The 16,192-nt window shown below is 52.5% G+C and overlaps 1 protein-coding gene across 1 annotated transcript in view; it reads right to left on the bottom strand.

Moving 5' to 3' along the window:
- Positions 1 to 15,954, bottom strand: part of TNFRSF1B (TNF receptor superfamily member 1B) — a 42,309-nt gene extending 26,355 nt beyond the window's left edge. Inside the window, exon 1 of the mRNA XM_049877953.1 lies at positions 15,674 to 15,954. Coding sequence (XP_049733910.1) covers positions 15,674 to 15,826 — 153 coding nt within the window. The 5' untranslated portion in view covers positions 15,827 to 15,954. The remainder of the gene's footprint in view (positions 1 to 15,673) is intronic.
- Between the last annotated feature and the right edge of the window lie 238 nt (positions 15,955 to 16,192).

Raw genomic sequence — 16,192 nt, 5'->3', positions numbered from 1 at the left:
TGAGCAGGTGACCTCCAGGAGAATGGGAGCAGAGGTGTTGCCTCTCAGGTACACTGGGCAACTGGCCCCATAGGAGGGGCACTGGACTCGGAGTAGAAGACCTTGGACTTGAGTTCCCACAGGCCAGTTACTAAGACTAGCCCACCCAGGTCCTGGAGAATCGGGGGCACCACTTACCTTTTCTGAGCCTCAGCACTTTTACCTATAAAATGGGCATCAAAACACCTTGCCTGCCTCCTCCTGGGGTTGTGAGGAGCAGTGGGGTTGTGGGTCCATCATATTCTCAAAGACTCCAGGGAGGCCCCTGGGGGAGCTCTAAGGGGTCTGCGAAGCCCCTGAGTTGTTGATGTACGTTAAGGAGGATGAAAACTGGGCCCTTTCTGCCTTGGTTTCGGCTGAGAAACTGAAAGGCCAAGAGCAAAACCCTGAACAGCAAGTTTCCTGGTTCCAGGGAAGTGCTGGACTGCCCATGTAGGCCAAGAAGGTGCACCCTGCCCCTCACCTCAGGGGCAAGTCTGGAGAAGCTGACCTGTGAAGTTGTGGGCTCACCCATAGGCTGGCATTAGGCCCAATCCTCAAAGAGCTAGAATGCCAGGGACCACAGCTGGCCAGCTGCTAGAAGGTTGGGGGCCGGGGCAGGGGGCAGGGGATGGCAAGGGCCTGATGGGGGCAAAGGGAGGGTGTAGCTTCCTGAAGACCAGAAGCGAACGTCATAGGAATGCGACCTCGTGTCATCTCAAAGGGACTTTACTCAAAAGGAACACTTGGAGAAGTGATGGAACCCCAAAATAAAGAGCCCAGGTAGTGGGTGGCCAGGGTCTGTTAAGTGGCCGGCCAGAAGACTGAGTGTCCTCATGAAGGGATATTCAGCAAAGTGGTGGTCAGTCCCTGAAAGAAAGCGAGCCTCAAAGGCCTGCCAATGGCAAAATCAAGGGCAAAGATAAGTCTCAACTGGTATACTAAGGCTTACCTGGTAGGGCAGTTAGGACCTTTCCTACTTGCTGCTCCCTCTCCTGCCCATCCCAACCCCACTCTCACACTAGAAGACTCAGAAACCTCAGCTAGCAAATGGGGCTGGGAGTGACCTTAGCTCACGGTGGGGATATAAAGAAGAAGCCAACCTCTCGCTTGCCCCCAGGCTTCCAGGCCAGAACAGCCTGAGCAGAGGGAAAGCTCTTCAAATGAAGCCCAGGATTCAGACTATGAAACAAAACTCAAGGTTTTAAGACACAGTTAAGGTCCTTTGGTGGTACAAATGGTTTGCTCTCAACTACTAACAGAAATGTTGGCAGTTCAAATCCACCCAGCAGTGCTGCAGAAGAAAGGCCTGGCAAACTGCTTCTGTAAAGATTACTTCCAAGAAAACCTTACAGAGCTCATTTCTACTATGTAATACATGGGGTCAAAACTGACTCGATGGCAATGGGTTTGCTTTTTTGGTTTATGACACAATTGTTGTGACCAGCAGTGCTTAGAGGATTTTTAATGATTCGAGCGGATTCACAGAGGCAGGGCACCCCCAGCATTTCTCTCAGGGGCACGAAGATCCAGCCCAGAGGTTTGAAATGGGCAGTGGGGGCAGGGGAGGTGCTGTTTTCTATGACCATCTTGTGCACCCGGCTCTATTAACCAAACCAAAAACAACAACAGCAACAAAAACCCAGTTGCTGTCGAGGGGATTCTGACTCATGGTGACCCCATGTGCGTCAGAGTTGAACTGTGCTCCAGAGGGTTTTCAATCGCTTATTTTTCAAAAGTAGATCTCCAGGCCTTTCTTCTGAGTGCCTCTGGGTGAACTCAAACCACCAAACCTTTCAGTTAGTGACCGAGCCTGTTAACTGTTTGCACCACCCAGGGTCTCCATTAATAGTCACATATAATTCTGGGCATATGTATGTGTTTCCAGAAAGATGGTCCATGGTTTTCTTCCCATTCAAAGAGGTCCATGAGCCCCAAAAGGTTAAGAGCCCCTGAGATCAGGGATGTAAAGGTTTCCAGCTACACATAAAGTACTGTGCTCACAAGCCATGTGGCCAGCAGTTAAAAATATCAAGATTTGTGTCCTCTCCCTCTCCACAAAGGTCCCTTGGGGCCAAAACCTCCCAAGCATGAGGTCCCCTACCTCTGACTCCCTCATCACTGTCACTCTCCCAAGTAGCATGTATGGTCCTCAAACTGAGTCATCCCAAACCCCAGAGAGAGGAAACTTACCCCAGTACAAGCTAGGGCTGTCCCAAGCACTTTCTTTCACAAGCATCAAACCAAAAAACTTGTTGCCGTCGAGTTGATTCTGACTCATGGCAACCCTGTGTGTGCAGAATAGAAGTGCTCTGTGGAGTTTTCAAGGCTGTGACCTTTCAGAAGCAGATCACCAGGCCTTTCTTCCCAGACGCCTCTGGGTGGGTTTGAACTGTCAGCCTTTCAGACAGTAGTCAAGTGCTTAACCATTTGCATCCCCAAGGGGCCATCCTCAGCACAACCTTGTGCTAAGAATAAAGATTACCCCCATTTTATGGATGAAGAAACTGAGGCTCAGGAAGCCATGTAGCCATTAAAAGATAGGACCAGGGCAGTCATGCAGGTCTGGGTGAGCACTCGGGGAATTAGGCAACCTGGCCCAGCTGATTTCCTGTTCCCAGACCAAGACCCTGTGAATATCCCTAAGCCGGTGGCCCTCAGCCCCTTCCTTCTCCTATTTATATAAATAGATAGTGAGAGAGAGGAAGGAAAAGAAGAGTAGCCCTGGGGAAGGAGGAAGGGGCGGCTACCCTAAAAAAAAAAAAGTCATTTGAAAGGACTGAAACTGTGGTGCTGGCTCCTTTTCCTTCCACCACTAGACAGCATTCTTTGGAGTCTTCAAGGCTTTTTAATTTTCTGGAGACCCCTCTTAGATGCCAGTACCCTTGGGAAAGGGTCATACTCCCAGCATCCATCCCCAACAGCACCCCTGGGCAGGGATCAGCTCGCTGCCAGCTGAGAGCAGGAAGGGGACACGGTGGGAAGGAGGAAAAGTTTTGGGCTTTAGGGAATATAAGTTCCCCTCAAACTTACATATTTTTTTTTTCCTATGTGTCAGAGAGGATATTTATTTATTTTAATTTGGTGGGGGCAAGGTGAAAATACACCAGCAAAACACACCAATTCAACAATTTCTACGTGTACAATTCAGTAACACTGATCACATTCTTCAAGTTGTGCGTTCTCACCGTCCTTTTCCAAATCATTCCGAACCATTAACATAAATTCACCTTCCTCTGAGGTTCTCATCTAACCCTTCAGGTTGCTGTTGTCAGTTTGATCCCATATAGATAATTCTTTAAAAGAGCACAGTACTAACTAAGCTAAATTATTGTTTGGTTTAAATATAACTTTAGGGTATAGTTTCAATTTAAAATTTAAAAGATTACCTCACGGCAACAGCATAGGCGGAGGGGTTCAAACCTACACTTTTCACAGAGCTAGACAGACCCATAACGGGTGTTCAGACCCAGCAGGAACACCTACTGTGTGCCAAACAGTGCTGAGCACGTTCACACACATTCTCTCATTTTATCCTTGCACCAACACGATGATGGGAGTATTACCCCATTTTACAGGTGCAGAAATAGAGGCTCTGGGAGATTCAATGCCATGTCCAAGCCCATGCAGCAGTGAGTCGCTGACCACAAGCTAGTCGCAGCTACATCTGACTCCACGTCCAACACTCCGGCAATTTTACACCCTATGATCTTGTCCTGCTCCCTCATTTTACAGATGAAGGGCTCAGAGAGGGAGAGTGGCTCCTCTGAGAACACACAGTGACCAAGGCATCATAGGCTCAGGACTCTCCCAGACAACAGGGTCTCCAGGGTCCTGGGGGCAGATACTGCAGCTGTGGGAGGGGGCAGAGGCGTCTGCTCAGTGACCCAAAGACCCTCACACAACGCACACCGGAAACCGTCTTTAAGCAATAGAGAAACCACGTCATTTGCAAGGCAGGTCCCTGGCCCCTGAGTGTGGTGGTAGGCTCTTAAGGCCTCAGTCTTGGAGGGTTACAGGCGCTCCATGAGCTGGTGGGGTACAGCCACATCAGGCCAGACCGTCACGGCGACAACAGACTAGGCGACGGAGGCTTGTCTGCCGTCACGGAGAGAAGCCGCGTCTGCGTCAGAAAGGACCAACCACATCACAGGCAGCAGCCCGGAAGTGACACATCCCACTCCCTACCTGCTGCCTGTGATGGTGCTTTAGAAGTGATCCAGGGGCAGACAGGAAGCCTAGGCTGGTATCTGGTTCTCTAAGCCTAAAGGTAAAAAGACACCTGGGTGCGGTCCCTTTACCCAAGGAATGCCGCAAACCACTCCCCCGCCGCCCATACTCACACTCCACCAAGGCCTATCAATATCGCCTCCTAAATCTCCACTATGGTCCCCTTTTCCCCACCCTCGGCAGCTTTTGTCAGCTATGGCTTCCTCACTCTTGTCCCCAGCCTTCCGTCCCTTTCCAGATGGGCCCAAAGCTACCTTCCTACCTCCAAGTCTGATCCTGTTTAAAAGCTATCATTGGCTCTCACTGCCCTCAGGCAGGAACATAGCCTCCTCCGCTTGGCACCCGGGCACCACATGCCAGTGTCTCCACCTCGTCTCACCTCCTTGGCATCATCACTTTCACTGTCTAGAATACAGAGAAGCATCTGGTTCCCTCCACCCTTTTCCACACCTTTCTCCTGCCTCCCCCTCTGCCCACACAGAGGTCCCCTGGCTCCTGGAGTGTGGTGGGAGCACCCCCACTTTGCAGGGCTCATTCCTAGCTTCTTTCAAACGATTCCTCCATCATCACTACCAGAAAACCTCTGAACCCCGAGCTGGGGTCAGGGTGCGTCCTGGGGGCTCCAGTGGCAACCCGAGTAGACATCTATCCTGCCCAAACCACCTTTTGGTTTAATTAGCTGTTTCCCTTGTGTCTCCTCCTCTAGACTGAGCTCCTTAAGGGCTTCCTCTGCACACCCTTGAATGACCTCTGTCTGAGCCAGATGCCAGGTTTTAATTCCAGTCCTGCCATTCACCAGCCTCAGTTCTGTCATCTATAAAATGTGGACAAAAAAAAAGAGTGTCCACCTCATGGAGCTGTTATAGGTCACCAAGTCAGTGGTGTAAAGTGCTCAATGCTGTGCCCTGCCTGCAGTCAGTGCTCACAGTTAACCAGTGTGTTTATTACTCATCACTCTACACCCAGCCCTGGGCATGGCCCACAGCAGGTGCCTAAGAGATGCTGATTTGTTCAACAGAAGCAAACTTTTAATTTCCGATTTGTTGAAATGAGTTGTGGCTAGCATGACTGAGAACGGGAAAGGAAATGGGCTTATTATAGAGACGGGGGGAACATCCCTCGTGGGGGGAAACCGAGCAACAGTTTTCAGATAAAAGCCCATCTCAGCCACCTCAGGAGTTCCCAGGTAGTGCAAACAGTTAACACACTCCTCTGCTTACTGCAACGTTGGAGGTTTGAGTTCACCCAGAGGTGCCTCAGAAGAAAGGCCTGGCAATCTAATTCCAAAAACTCAGCCATTGAAAACCCTGTGGAGCGCAGTTCTACTCTGACACACATGGGGTCACCATGAGTCAGAGCTGACTTGACAGCAACTGGTGGCAGCCGCCTTGATCACCATTACTTCTGGGCCAAGGTTTAAGCACAGAGGTCTACAGCCCGACTACCTGGGTCCAATCTTGGCTCTCCCTCAGTAAGTTGTGAGACCCTGGGTAGGTAGTTTCACCCCTGTGCCTCAATTTCTTCTTGTGTAAAATGGGAATAATAACAGGTGCTTAGTGCACGTAATGCATCAGACTCTTGCCTGGTACCCAGGAAGTACCCATGAATGTCATCTTGTAGCCCTTGGTGCACTGCACTCTCTCCTTTGTTTGGAGTGTCTCCCAGCTCCAGTGGGAAGTGACAAAAGAGGGACACTTTTACTCCCACTTTTCAGGTGAGTAAGCCAAACCTGAGAGAGGGGCTGGAGGGGTCCCCAGGTGTGTTGGCAACAGGGCCAGGCAAGCCCCGAGGCGTCCTACCCCCAGTCCATTGGGGACACATTCTTTCTCACATCTGAACTGACAGAGTGAGTCAGGTCTGCCCAGTCTCATGCCCACCCCAGCATGGCCACGGGTGACAGAAGCCAGGCTTGCCCTGTGGCTGGCCACGAGTGCTCCAGGTACACAAGAGGCTGACACTGACAAGAATCAGGACACTTGCCTCTAGATGGGGCAGAGCTGAGGCCAGAGGGCCCCCCTCTTCTTCTTCTGTGCTTCTTCCTTCTCCCTGAAGCCTCTTGTCCTCTCCTTCCTGTTCTGCAGCCACTCCCAGCCCAGAGCTCTTGCCTAAACCACTGCAATAGCCTCCTAATGGGCCTCCCTGCCTCCAGTCTCCTCATCTCATCTGTCCTTCACACTGAAGCCTGCGTGATCTTCCTAAAACACTGGCTGCCTCCAGTCACTCCTCTGCTCAAAAACTATCAATGGCTCCCTATTGCCTGACAGGAGATAAGTGTGGTACCTGAGAGCTTTGACTCTGGAATTAAGGTGCCTGGCTTTGAATTCCTACTTATTAGCAAGCAGCACTGAAGGAATTTGTCTTCTTTTTCTTTTTTTTTAAATCTTTACACCTCATCTGTAAAATGGGACTGATAACAGTACATACCTCATGGGGCTGTTGTGAGGATTAAATGAGAAAACACCTGTAAAGTGTTTAGTAAATCCCCCCAAAATGATAGTTGCTATAATTTTTCAATATAATTGTCATTACTACATCCATAAACAGGCCCCAAACCAGCTGATGGCACCATGTGCCCTCACAGCCCCTAACAAACTTTTTGCTCCAGTTAGGATGGTCCAGGCTTGTTCCCTGCCACTCATTCCTCCCTGTCTTTCTCTAAACCATTCCCCCACCTGAGATCCACTCATCCCAGTCCTGCCCAGCCTTTAGGGCTCAGTGTTTTAGAAGGACCCCTGTATGGGCATTGCCGGAGGAGGGCCTGGAGGAGGGCAGGATGGGGTCAGAGTATTTACCAGTCAGGAGGGTGAGAAGAAAGGATGAAGCCAGTGATCAAGAGGCCAGGCCAGGACAGGAAGAAAGTAAAGCCATTAGGAGAGGGGCGATGGCCAAGGAGAATGGGGAAATCATGCCCTGGGGTGCAGGAGAAAGGGCTCGAGAAAGCTGGGAGGACGTGACAGGAAGGAGCAGGGCTCTGAGGCTGAGATTCCAGAGGAATAGCAAATTGGAGGCCAACAATGGGGTCACCAGGGAGCCTGTGAATTACAGGCAGACGTCCAGGCTACAGGTCAGCAACCAGGGGGACAGGCAGGGGCATCCAGGGAGTCCCACTAACTAAGGCACAGTCCTGAAACCCCTTCCCCAGAGAATTGTTGTCAAGTCCAGAGCTGGGCCAGATCTGGGCCTTCTGAACCAGGACCACCTGGACACAGGAGCTGCACCCCAAGCCTCACACAAAGTCACCAACTCCCTCTACCCCCTCCTTCCAGCCTGTCACTTGCAGCCAAAGGATTCTAAAGCTGGGGCGAGGCTGGGGGTGAGTCCTTGCTAATCCCAATTTACAGATGGGGCAGCTGTGGTTTAGACAGGAGAAGGGCATCAGCCAAGTCCTCCCTGAGTCGGAGGCCGAGCCAGGACTGGGGCTCAGACCCCAGACTCGCAGCCTCACACTCACTTGGTCCACTCCTGCAGCCTCTGGCATCTCTCATGGACAGGACAGCCCAGAAGATATCCTGCACAGAGTCTACCCACTCGTCCCCAAATCCCTTCCCACTCGGGCTCATACCCCCAGGCCCACTCAATTTCCCGAACCTTGGCCACATCAGCCATGCCCACTGCAGGACCAAGCTCAACTGAGCCAGATGAGTGGGCCACTGTCTGGATGACAAAAGAAAACAAACAAAACCCCCTGGGGATTTCTGCCCCTGTCTCAGGTCAGAGTGGCTAGGTCAGTCTAGGGCCAGGACCCCAAAAGGGCACTGAGAGGTGGCTTGCCAGGCCTCTCAAGGACAGCCAGCGCTCCTGAAAGGGATTCGCCCCGTGGCCCCGCTCGTCAGTCTGTGCTGTCAGTTTTCCCAACAGGACGTGCCCACTAGTGTCTGCTACTTCACGTGGGAGGGCAGCAGTCCTGTCTATCGGGGACTGAGAAGTGGGGTGCAGCCTCCTCTCCCAACATTCAGCCTTTGGTGCCAAATAGGTGGCTAACGGGCCTTCTTACTCCAGGAACGGGTCAATAAGCTAGTGTTCATAAACCTCCAGAATTGACAGTGGGAGATTTAGTCTGTTTCAACCACTGCTCTTCTGTGAATGGAGGCTCAGAGAGGAAGGGTGACTTGCCACGGTCCACCTGGAAAGCAGGGCTGGAGTCAAGACCAGCTGGGAGCTGGGATCCTGGGAAGCCACTCCACTTCCTCCAGCGTTGCTCACACCTGGGGGTTAGGGGAGGCTGAAGGAAATTAACTCTTTCAAACCCCAGGTGGTAAATAGGTGCTTCCTCCTCCAGGGCTCACAGCCCAGTGCCCCAAACCACAGTGATGTCACCACCGTGAGTGATATCACCAAGCGCCACGAGTGGTGGAAAAAGACTGAGCCCCAGAGGGGTGGGCCCCAGGCTCTGAGCCCTACCCAGGCAGTCAACAGCTGGGCAGGAAGAGATGAGCACCCCAAGATCTGGGCTGTAAAGGAGGAAACAGGACTCAGAACCAGGCCAAGGGGCGTGTTCCCACCACCGGTGACACAGGGCTGCTTCTTCGAGGAAAGCACCCATCTGCACAAGGCTTCCTCTAACCTGTGGGTTCCCAGACAGCGGGCCCTTCACTGCATGCTGACGCTATGGACTTTCCCATAGTCTGGGGTCCCAAAGGGTCTGGGTTCTGAACTTGAAAAGGTGCTAACTAGGTGGCAAGGGGCCAGGAGGCAGGAAATCTGTGAACTCTGTTCTGCCCGAGGGTTCCAAGATGACAGGCAGCAAGGAATTCTTGAGTCAAGGAAATAATTCCAGCCAAAGCAAGTGGGATTTAGGTCAGCAAGAAGAGAGGCTGGGAAACAAAGCTATTAACAGTGAGGAATGCTGGGCTCTCCTTCCTGGAAGAACTTTAGATCTATTATCCCATTCATGGCCTTTGTCAAGCACACTCAAAGCTAATACTTCCCAACATTCCAGGGACAGCATTGGGACCAGTGCTGTTAGGTCCTATAGTGAGAGATGCTTAGGCCCAGAGAGGTTAAGGAACCTGAGCAAGACCACACAGCAAGTTGGTCACAGTGCCCAGATGGGAACTCTGGTCTCCCAACACCCAGTCCAGTGCTCCTTCCTCTTGGAAGTGACTTGGAGGCTGAGAGATGGACGACATGACCTCAGAAGAGCCCCCACAGAGCTTCCCTTCCTCAGGGTCATGAGCATCACAGAGGTTAGAAATGGAAGAGGCTTTAGAGACTGTCTGGAATCAACCCGTGCCCATTTAACACACGGGAAAGCCGAGGCCATCTGCATCCTCTTCAGACAGGCCACAAGATCCCTCCATACTATACCAAATGCACCCCTAGCTCAGCCCCAAATGGCATATGGCAGGTGTCACTCACTGAAAGGGGTGGGAGGGGCAGGGGAGTGATTTCCTGACCCCACCACCTTGGCCACACGCCGGCCAGGTCCTCAGGCCAGGCAGGCAGGCAGGTGGTCTGAGAGGCTCAGCAAGGGGGCATGGGGCAGGAAGCAGAGCCGTGAAAAGGTAGGCAGGAGGGAAGTTGTTCTCAGGGGTGGGCAGTAAAGCCATCTGGGCAGGAACTCCAGGCAGAGGTCTGCCAACCAGGCTGCTAGACCCTGCAACTCCCTGGGTGGTCCCTGCCTCCTGGGCCTGAGCACCCACCCCATGACCCAGAGGGTCAGATCAGGCCCCGCAGAGCCACGAACGGCTCAAATAGCAGCTGGTGAACTTCACAGCCCATAAAGCACTCAAAAGAAATTTTTTGTTTGTTTGTTGTGGTACAGGTATAGATAACAAAACCTATGCCACTGGTATATATAACAAAACCCACGCCGTCTCAACAATTTCTACACGTACAGTTCAGGAACACTGGCCCATGCAGCATTTTTAATCGTAACAACCAGCCAGTGGAGGGGGGGCAGATAATTCCCATTTCACAGATGAGGAAACAGAGGCTCCCAGAGATGAAAAGACTCGCCAAGGTTACATACATAACCAGTAAACAGCATTGTGAGGGTTTGCGTGGAGGTCTGTCTGCTTCGGAGGCCTGGGCCCTTCCTCTAAACCATCAACACTGCCTGCCTGTGCCAAGCAGAGGAGGATCCGGAACCAGAGCCATGACATCTCCTCCTGGCTATGTTCTCCCCAGAACACTGCTTTCCCCAGCCCACTCCCTGACTTCCTTCCCTGCCTGCTTTCCAGACAAGTCACTTGCCCCCAACCCCACCCCGCCCCCGGCCCTGAGTCACTGCCCGTGGGCTGCCCCATCACAAGCCAGGGAGGGGGATGAGAGGGGAGAGCACCTTGGGGAGAGCACCTCTAGCCTCAGCAGACCCAGTATAGCAGGGGAGGAGCCCTGAGAAATATCCCAAAGAAAGAGACAAACTAGAGCCCAGCTCTGCCGCCACTGGCTTCGCAAACCCTCCTGCCTCCCCATCTGTAAAACAGGATTACTGAAAAGGTCAGATGGATATTTTTTGAAGTTCATTAATATTTATTGAGTGCCTACAAAGGGCCAGGCACAGAATGGGTCTGGGTTTGTTCCCTGGGGACATTTGGCAACGTCTGGAGACATTTCTGACTGTCACAACCAAGGGGAAATAGCGGGGAGAGGTCAGAGGAGCTGCTGACCACCCTGTGATGCACAGAACAGCCCCCCAGAACCAAGAATTATCCAGATCACAAAAGGACAAATACAGTTTGAGACCACTATTATAAAAACTCATGAAAAGGTTTACACACAGAGAAAAAAGAATTATCCAGCCCAAAATGTCAACAGTGCTGAGACAGGAAACCCCTAATCTAGGCTACAGGTCTGTAGCAGTGAACAAGTCTCTGCCCTGCCCGAGTTCACATTGTAGCGGGAAGATACAATAAAAAGCGAAAGGAATGCAACAGGTCTTGAGCGCTGTATAGGAAAGCAATGAAAGTCAAGGGGAGGTAGTGTACCTGATGGTGGGCTTTTGTTGTAGGCCAGGTGCTCCAGGAAGGATATATTTGATTAAAAGGAAGTAGGGGAATGAGACCTGCGGATATGGGAGGGAGGAGACAGAGATTTGAGGAACAGAAAAGCGGCTACTGTGAACTTGTTGAGCACAGCAGAACTGTCTCTCTCTCTCTCTCAACACACACACACACACACACACACACACACACACACACACACACACGGCACAGCTGGCATGAGAACTTGTCCTTCCCCCCACAGCTATTGTTTGAGATACGGTGGCTTTATGTTTACGGTGATGGGAAAGTTGCCAATGGTAGATGATGGCTGCACCCAGGATTAATGTAATTAATTTTGCCAAATTGTACACCGGAAAAAAATGTTGAATTGGAAAATGTTGTATATATATATATATAAAATATATATATATATATATATGCCCCCCAAAAAACCACTGCCATCGAGTCAATTCTGACTCATAGTGACCGTCTAGGACTGAGTAGAATTGCCCCACAGAGTTTCTAAGGAGTGGCTGGTGGATTCAAACTGCCAACCTTTTGGTTAGCAGCTGTAGCACTTAACCACTGCACCACCAGGACGCCATATACACATGTATGTGTACGTGTATACATAGATACAGTAACAATTTAAAAAAGAAAACACCTCTTCTGCCATGAACAACCCTCTGATCACTCCTCTAAGAAGCGCTGAACAGTCAGGACCATAAAATGTTGCCCAGCCCTGGGGTGGGACAGTGCCCAGGAGAGTCCCAGGACTACAGTGAGGTCCACTTCCTGATGCAAGAGTCCCAAGCAGGTTCTCAGTTTTATATGTTCCAATGCCTTTCCCATCCACTCGGCCCCACGAGGAGCGCAAGGTGGTGTGTACTCTGTGCATCCACAGGTGAGAAAACAGAGGCTCTCCAGCTTGACCCAGGTCACAAAGGCAGCCAGGGGCAGAGCCCAGGTCTTGTGGCCACCTGGCAGTGTGGATCCTGAGGGCTGGGGCTAGGTTGTGGTCATCTCAGGGTCCCCAGACCCTGGCACTGGACTGGCCTTAGAGTAGGTGTCCACGAATGTCTGGAGAATAAATGAATGGCACTACCTCAGGGTGCCTGGCCACCTGTCCACTTCCCTTTGTAAAGGATGCCCAACCACCTGGCCACACTCTCAGCCAGCACACAGATGTCCCCTCTGGGATGTGGGCAGGTATAGGTGAGAGGCGCCCCACAGGCAGCAGGTACCACAGATTGCCAAACTCCACTCAAAAGGCTAACATCTCTAGGCCTACCTGGGAGAAGGGACGGATTATCCAACAAGTAAGGTAAGCACGGTGCAAACAATTTCACGTTTTTTCACCACATCAAAGATTCTGCTTCTAGATATGGCTGGCATCTGTCTCTCTCCCAACTCCACAGCACCTTCCTGCAGAATCAAAGCCTCTTTCTAAATTTACAATCCCTGACAGGGGTAGATGACCCAGAAAGCAAGGTAAACATGGGCTTACTTGTGTTTAGTGACTCATCTGTAGTGAAAAATTTCCCTTGGGTTTCACCACATCTTTGACGTTCACTACAGGTGATCTGGTAAGCAAGGTAAGCACTTGTGGATAATCCGTCCCTGCCTGGGAGCTCCCAACCTCTCAGCCAACCCAAGCTGGCCCAGCTCCCTGGGTAATAAGGAGCAAAACATTGGCCCCCAAGTCTCAAGCCCTCCAGAGACAAACTAAGGCCCAGCAAGTAGAGACCCCGTTACCCTCCTCCTTAGCAACAAGCAGACAGCCAGACTGCCAGGGTCCTGCCCATCCCCAGCAGAGGGCACCAAGCACTCACCTATCCCGCCAGCTTTTCTGGAATTTATCTGTCAAATGAATGAATGAATGGCCAAGTGAATTTAATGAATGATGCATTCCAGATAGGCTGGTAATACGGTTTTTAACAGAGGCAAAAGCCCCAATGATAAAGTGAGTTTGAATCACCTGCCAAACGTAGGTCTCCTTGGGGCTCTTTCTGCTCAATTTAGTAAAATCCCAACATTACTGAGTAACCACTGTGTGCGAAGGACTGGGCTGGGGGCAGAAGTGGAGACATGCGTACTGGGAAGGCTACAATGAAAAGAGCTTTGGAAGCAGGCAGACCTTTGTTCAAACCCACCACCCCGACTCCGTATCTCTGTGATCCTGGGAAATCTCCTAACCTCTCTGAGCCTCGGTTTCCACATCTCTAAAAGGCAACAGCATCACCCACCTCTTAGGTGGTGCTGTAAGTGAGATTTCAGGGAGATTCTATAGTAAAGTACCCAGCACAGTGCCTGGCACTTAGTAAGTGTTCAACAAACAGGAACTAATGTGATAATAATGAAGAGGAGGAGAAACCCATGGTCCCTGCCCTCAAGGAATCTTCTATCTATTGAGGTAGATAAGACATAAGGAGCCCTGGTGATGCAATGGTTAAGCGCTCCCCTGCTAACTGAAAGGTCAGTGGTTCGAACCCACTCAGCAGCTCCAAGGGAGAAAAGACCTGGTGATCTGCTCCCATAAAGATTAAAAGATTACAACCTAGGAAATCCTATGGGGCAGTTCAACTCTGTCATATAGGGTCGCTATGAGTCAGAATCTACTCAAGAGCACACAACGACAACACACAACCTACTTTAAAAAACAGAATGTAATCTGCCCTAGAGAGGGGCAAAGGGCTCTGAGAGTTGGGAGAGAAAAGGATTAAATCCAAGGGGGAGAATGAGGAAAGGCTTCTTGGAAGGGGTTGCATTTGTGAAAGGCCTTGAAAGAGGGTGTCAACACAAAATGGGGATGAGGGGCATACTCCAGAGAGGGGCCGGCATGGCAAAGGCAGAGTAGGCAGACATGACGACCATCCAGTCATCCTTCTCTCAGGGTGTGAGGTCCGTGTACAAGAGGTGGGAGAAAGGATCCAGCACCTCAGTGGCACCTGGGATACCTGAGGAAGTTTCTGTCTCAGCCATTGGGAGCCACGGGAGGCTTCCCAAGTGGGAAGAAGGCAGTCCAGGCTTGAGGAGGGTGGTTCCAGCAGTGCTGCCCAGGAGGGGTCACTGGGAGCAGGGGCAGAAGGCCTATGGCAATTGGCAGGGGCTTGGGGTAGGGGGGGCTCTGACCTGATGAGGGGGCTGCTGTTCAGGAGGGGAAGGGTGTGAGCCACACTAGAGAAACACCGCTCAAACAACTCCAGGACTTTGGCCAGGTATCCTGCAGAGAAGCCCCGTGCCTCCTGCCCCCTGAGGCTCACATACCCCTGAAGTCACCCCAGAAAGCCCAAATTAGCAGCAGGAAGCCCCCATCAGAGACCCAAGTCTATGGCAAGACCCTGCCAAGCTGCTGGAGACCACAGCTGCCAGCAATCCTATCTACTCTCAGAGCTGGCACTCTCCTGGCCCAAAGTTCACCCAGAACCTCCCCTGCCTTCAGGACAAGCTCTGGGACTGCCCCCAGGAGCCCCCTCCAACACCCACTGTGGATGAGTCAATTCCAGTCCAACAGCCCCCATCTTCCACTCTCAAAAACTGGACTCTAAAGATGTCTTTGGTTTTGCATCAGCAAGTCCCCTTCACATGTCGCCACAGAAGCCAACACCACCTCCCCACCTTCCTCCCCATCGAGACATCCAGTTCCTTCTAGGCAGGATCACGAGCCAGGGGTTGCACGCACACCTCCTCCCTGGCCAGAAGAGTGACCCGCGCCCTTCCATAAAACACAAGGGGTCCTTTAAGTTTCGGTTTTCCTTCTCTGTAAAATGGAGTTACCCTACGTTACCAAACCATGGTGACAGCCAAACAAGGAAAGGACATTGAATCTCTGTAGATTCTCCGTTGCCACTCAGAGCACTACTGTGGTGGGTGATGTTAGTTTTGAATAACAGCTCTGGGGTCCCTTGGAGGCCACCTCCGCCTTGATAACTAGCCCAGAAGGTCCCCCTCACCTCCTCTGTCCCCACAGCTCCAACACAGGCCCTTCCAGGATCTCAGCCTGGGAGGCTGGAAGACACTGTTGCCTTCCTCTCACCCCCAGAGCCCACAAAGAACAGGCTCTGAAATGGTCCCTGGGAAGGGATCTGGGCAATGGAGGGGAGAGAGCCCTCAGTCCCACTATGCCCTTATTAGGCACTGACTGCACACCTGGCCCTTTTGCTCAGCCGGGCAGCCCTGGTGTTTCTAACAAAGAGGAAAACCATAGCCCAGAGGAGAGGAAGTCTTCTGAAGAGGGTGCCAGGACCTGGCCGTGGGGGTAGCACCCCGACAACGACCCTGCCGGTGGGATGGCATGGTCGTGGTAGTCGCAGGAGTAAAGGAGGGTCCAAGGTCTAGCGGGGATCTCGCCGGGGCCAGCTAGCCGGCCCCAAACGCCCTGGTCTAGGCTCTGGTGGGTGGATGCGGAGCCCCTGCCCCGGGATGCACCCCTTCGCCGCGGGGCTTATGGGGACCAGAATTCCGCCCGGAGCGATTTCAGGACCCCTGAAACCTCTCACCTCTGTCAAGGCGCCGCGGGAAAGCGCTGATGGAGCATCTGGGGGCTGCCCATGGGTCCCCACAGGACCGCGTGAGACACCCGCTTGGGCCGGCACCGCGACCCAGAGCTGCAGTCCGACAGCCAGCGCGGCCCAGAGGCCCGCGGGCACCATGATACGGGCGTCGGCGGCGCGGCGGGGAGCGGCGGCGTCTGGCGGTGCCCGTTGGCCTTGCACGTCTCTCCAGGCTCCGCTCTGCGCGCTGAGCTCCTTCGCCTCCGACTGAAAGCGAAAGCAGGCGCCGGCTGCCAGCCTAGGGAGATGGGGGAGGCCAGGGGCGGGGCCACCCCCCACCCTTCGCCTCGGACACACCTCCTCCTCGTCCTCCCATGACGTTCGCCCCTCCTCGCAGCCGGCAGCTGGACACCCAGACCCGACTTTTACCCCTAACAAGGCTGAGCCTGACCCAAGCCTGCCAACCCAGCACTGGGTCGATACCCACAGTCCTACTCCCAGCCGTCAGTGACCCCTCAACGTCCT

This window comes from Elephas maximus, chromosome 3 (assembly GCF_024166365.1).
Source record: "Elephas maximus indicus isolate mEleMax1 chromosome 3, mEleMax1 primary haplotype, whole genome shotgun sequence".
In the NCBI taxonomy this organism is placed as follows: Eukaryota; Metazoa; Chordata; class Mammalia; order Proboscidea; family Elephantidae; genus Elephas; species Elephas maximus.
The sequence above is the reverse complement of the archived record's forward strand: the minus strand, read 5'-3'. Positions and strand labels throughout refer to the sequence as shown.